General features: G+C 47.7%; 1 protein-coding gene across 4 annotated transcripts in view; it reads left to right on the top strand.

Moving 5' to 3' along the window:
• cacna1ia (calcium voltage-gated channel subunit alpha1 Ia) overlaps positions 1-3,727 on the top strand; it is a 186,398-nt gene that overhangs the window by 142,417 nt on the left and 40,254 nt on the right. For all 4 annotated transcript variants that reach the window (XM_043679497.1, XM_043679498.1, XM_043679496.1 and 1 more), the window contains exon 24: positions 939-1,090. In XM_043679497.1, the coding sequence (XP_043535432.1) occupies positions 939-1,090 (152 nt within the window). The remainder of the gene's footprint in view (positions 1-938; positions 1,091-3,727) is intronic.

Here is a 3,727-nt window from a genome sequence, read left to right as displayed (position 1 = left end):
TCCGACTTTGTGAGTGTGCATGTGAGTGAGTGTGAATGTGTGTGTGTGAATGTGCATGCGTGTGTGTCAATGTGCGTGTGTGTGGGTGTGTATCTGTATGTGTGTCTCTGTGTGTCTATGTGAATGTGTGTGTGTATCTGAGTGTGTGTGTCTGTGTGTGTCTATGTGCATGTGTGTGTGTCTGTGTGTGTGTGAGTGTGTCTGTGTCTGTGTGTGTGTCTGTGTGTGTCTGTGTGTGTGCCTGTGTGTGTGATAAATGCTACATTTTGATCTGCTCGAAGCTAAAGTCTCTCGCTGGGAAAGTGGGAAAATGAGCCTTTGTTCTGGATGTAGCTGCTGTGTCTGGAAGCGGGAAGTCCCCACTCTAGTTGGACAGATTCCTGGAGGTATGACCACATGGTATTCTCCCCTCCTTCCCCCCACCCCACCCCCACAAGCCTTGGTCAACATGGGGACACATATGATTTCTGAGTCCGGAAGTTTCTGTCATGCACAGCCCTCGGAGGTCCACGGAGGCAACAGAAAAAAATAGAGGGACTGTAGTCTACCTCATCATGGCCTGCTGCCCACAGTCAATGGTTTGTCACCCAAATAGACAATTCCTAGTTCTCAAGTCAAAAATACCTGAACTGTTCCATTGCCTGAAATATTTTAACATAGCAAAAAAACAACATTTTAGAAATAATTTCTTAACCTCTGTTATGTTTTTCTTGGGGTTTACTCATGGCTGTAACCTGGAGATTGGTCTGGAAGCAATCCAACATGGCTGCTGTTTGAGAGGATTCAGATCAGGCAATGTAGCTTGCTAACTGAAGGTGGCATTGTAAAGGGAGGTGATGGGAAGGGGGGGCAGAGGCAGTGGAGATCTAACCAAGCCTTTTCTTTATTATGCTTGCCTGCCCCCCCCCCCCCCCCCCGTTGACCCGTGACCCCGGAAGAAGCCCAACGCCTGCCGTATTATGCTGCCTACTCACCTGTACGCCTCTTCATCCACACCATGTGCACCAGTCATTATCTGGACCTCTTCATCACCTTCACCATCTGCATCAATGTGGTGACCATGTCTCTGGAACACTATAACCAACCCAAGGTAAGGATATTCAACCATTTTACCCCCTTTCTCGCTGGTCTGTGCTCTCACAGAAGCTCAACCCTGCACATTTATTTTCTCTGCTATTGTCTGTGTTACCAAAAAGACTATAAGACTTAGAAGCAGGCCATTCAGCCCATCGAGTCTGCTCCGCCATTCAATAAGATCATGGCTGATCTGATAGTGCTCAACTCCCACTTTCCCATCATTCCCCTCTGTAGCAATTGGAACCAAGTGGGTTGTGTTAACTACAATGTCCTTGATCGGGCTTGTTAACTTGGGCCAGTCAGGAAATCCCTGGCTTACCAATATAAATAGGGGTTTTAGAATCTCCTCAGGGAGTGACTCTGAGCTGGCTGGCCGGCCATAGCCAGTGTACTGTGCACGTGTAAATAAAGGGTGAGTTGGTGATGGCATACTGGCTCTGGGCAGTTATTTCACTGTGTAATCTTTGATTCCCTTCCTGAGTAAAAATCTTACTGTCTCAGCCTTGAACACATGTAATGACTCAGCCCTCTGGGATAAAGAATTCCACAGACACATACCCTTCTGAGAAAAGAAATTCCTCATTGTGTCTGTTGGAAATGTGTGACCCCTTGTATTGAAATTACACCCTCGGGTGCTAAACTCTCCCACTAAGGGAAACAATTTAACCACATCCAGCCGATCAAGTCCCTCAGCAAACATGTGTGTTTCAAGAGGGTTATATCTCATTCTTCTAAGCTCCAATGAATACAGGCTCAATCTACTCAACCTCTCCTTTTATTACATTAGATTCCCTACAGTGTGGAAACAGGCCCTTCGGCCCAACCAGTCCACACTGACCCTCCAAAAAGTAACCCACCCAGACCCATTTCCCTCTGACTAATGCACCTAACACTATGGGCAATTTAACGTGGCCAATTCACCCGACCTGCACATCTTTGGACTGTGGGAGGAAACCAGAGAACCCAGAGGAAACCCACACAGACACAAGGGAGATTAAGACAGTCCTTCCATACCCAGGATCAGCCAAGTGAACTTCCTCTGGACTGCCCCCATTGTCAGCCTTTCTTTCCTTAGCTAAAGGGACCAAAAGTGTCCACAGTATTTCAGCTGTTGACTACCTCACTCTCTCCCTTTGGTACTGGTCAGCTCAGGCCCATCCTGAGTGAGGCCATGCTGGGAACAAGTTCCACACTTCTGAGACCTGAATCCAGTGAATATTCCCAATGCAGTCCTGAGGGAGTATGGCACTGTTTGAAAGACCTGTCCCGCAGAAGAGCAGAGAGAGAGATTGCTGGTCAGTGTTTATCCTGGTCAATGTTTAACCCCCCCCCCCACCGTTACCACTGCAAAAAGAGGCGACCTGGTCATTATCACTTTGCAGTTTGTGGGATCTTGCTGTGCTGAAATTGGCTGCTGTGTTTCTGACATTAGGACAGTGGCAGTGTTTTACTTCACTGTGTGGGATGTGGTCTGAGAGCCCGAGAACGACACTGCAGAAGTGAGGATCTTTATTTTCCCCATCCCAGCCTGCAGCTGTCCTGACATCTGTCTGTAAAGCAGCCTCTGTGGGTCTTCCTCCTATCCTGACAGTGAACATGGGTAGGTCTATTTGACCAGGACAGGCATCACCAACTAACTCGATCTTTGCTTATCTTCATAGAAACATGGAAACTAGGAACAGGAGTAGGCCATTCAGCCCTTTGACCTACTCCCCCAAACAATATGATCATGGATGCTCATCCATCTCAATCCCCTGTTCCTGCTTTGTCACCCACTACCCAGACCCCGTCAGCACTACCACTCAGAGTGACTTAATTACATAGAACATAGAACATAGAACATAGAACATAGAAGAATACAGCGCAGTACAGGCCCTTCGGCCCTCGATGTTGCACCGATCCAAGCCCACCTAACCTACACTAGCCCACTATCCTCCATATGCCTATCCAATGCCCGCTTAAATGCCCATAATGAGGGAGAGTCCACCACTGCTACTGGCAGGGCATTCCATGAACTCACGACTCGCTGAGTAAAGAACCTACCCCTAACATCTGTCCTATACCTACCACCCCTTAATTTAAAGCTATGCCCCCTCGTAATAGCTGACTCCATACGTGGAAAAAGATTCTCACTGTCAACCCTATCTAAACCCCTAAATCATCTTATACTCCTCTATCAAGTCACCCCTAAACCTTCTCTTCTCCAATGAAAACAACCCCAAGTGCCTCAGCCCTTCCTCATACGATCTTCCTACCATACCAGGCAACATCCTGGTAAACCTCCTCTGCACACGTTCCAGTGCCTCCACATCCTTCCTATAGTATGGCGACCAAAACTGCACACAATAATCCAGGTGCGGCCTCACCAGAGTCTTATACAACTGCAACATGACCTCAGGACTACGGAACTCAATTCCTCTACCAATAAAAGCCAGTACGCCATATGCCTTCCTCACCGCACTATTTACCTGGGTGGCAACTTTCAGAGATCTGTGTACATGGACACCAAGATCCCTCTGCTCATCCACACTACCAAGTACCCGACCATTAGCCCAGTACCCCATCGTTTTGTTACTCTTACCAAAGTGAACCACTTCACACTTACCTACATTGAACTCCATTTGCCACCTTTCTGCCCAATTCTGCAGCT

Source organism: Chiloscyllium plagiosum, chromosome 39, assembly GCF_004010195.1.
Source record: "Chiloscyllium plagiosum isolate BGI_BamShark_2017 chromosome 39, ASM401019v2, whole genome shotgun sequence".
In the NCBI taxonomy this organism is placed as follows: Eukaryota; Metazoa; Chordata; class Chondrichthyes; order Orectolobiformes; family Hemiscylliidae; genus Chiloscyllium; species Chiloscyllium plagiosum.
The sequence above is the reverse complement of the archived record's forward strand: the minus strand, read 5'-3'. Positions and strand labels throughout refer to the sequence as shown.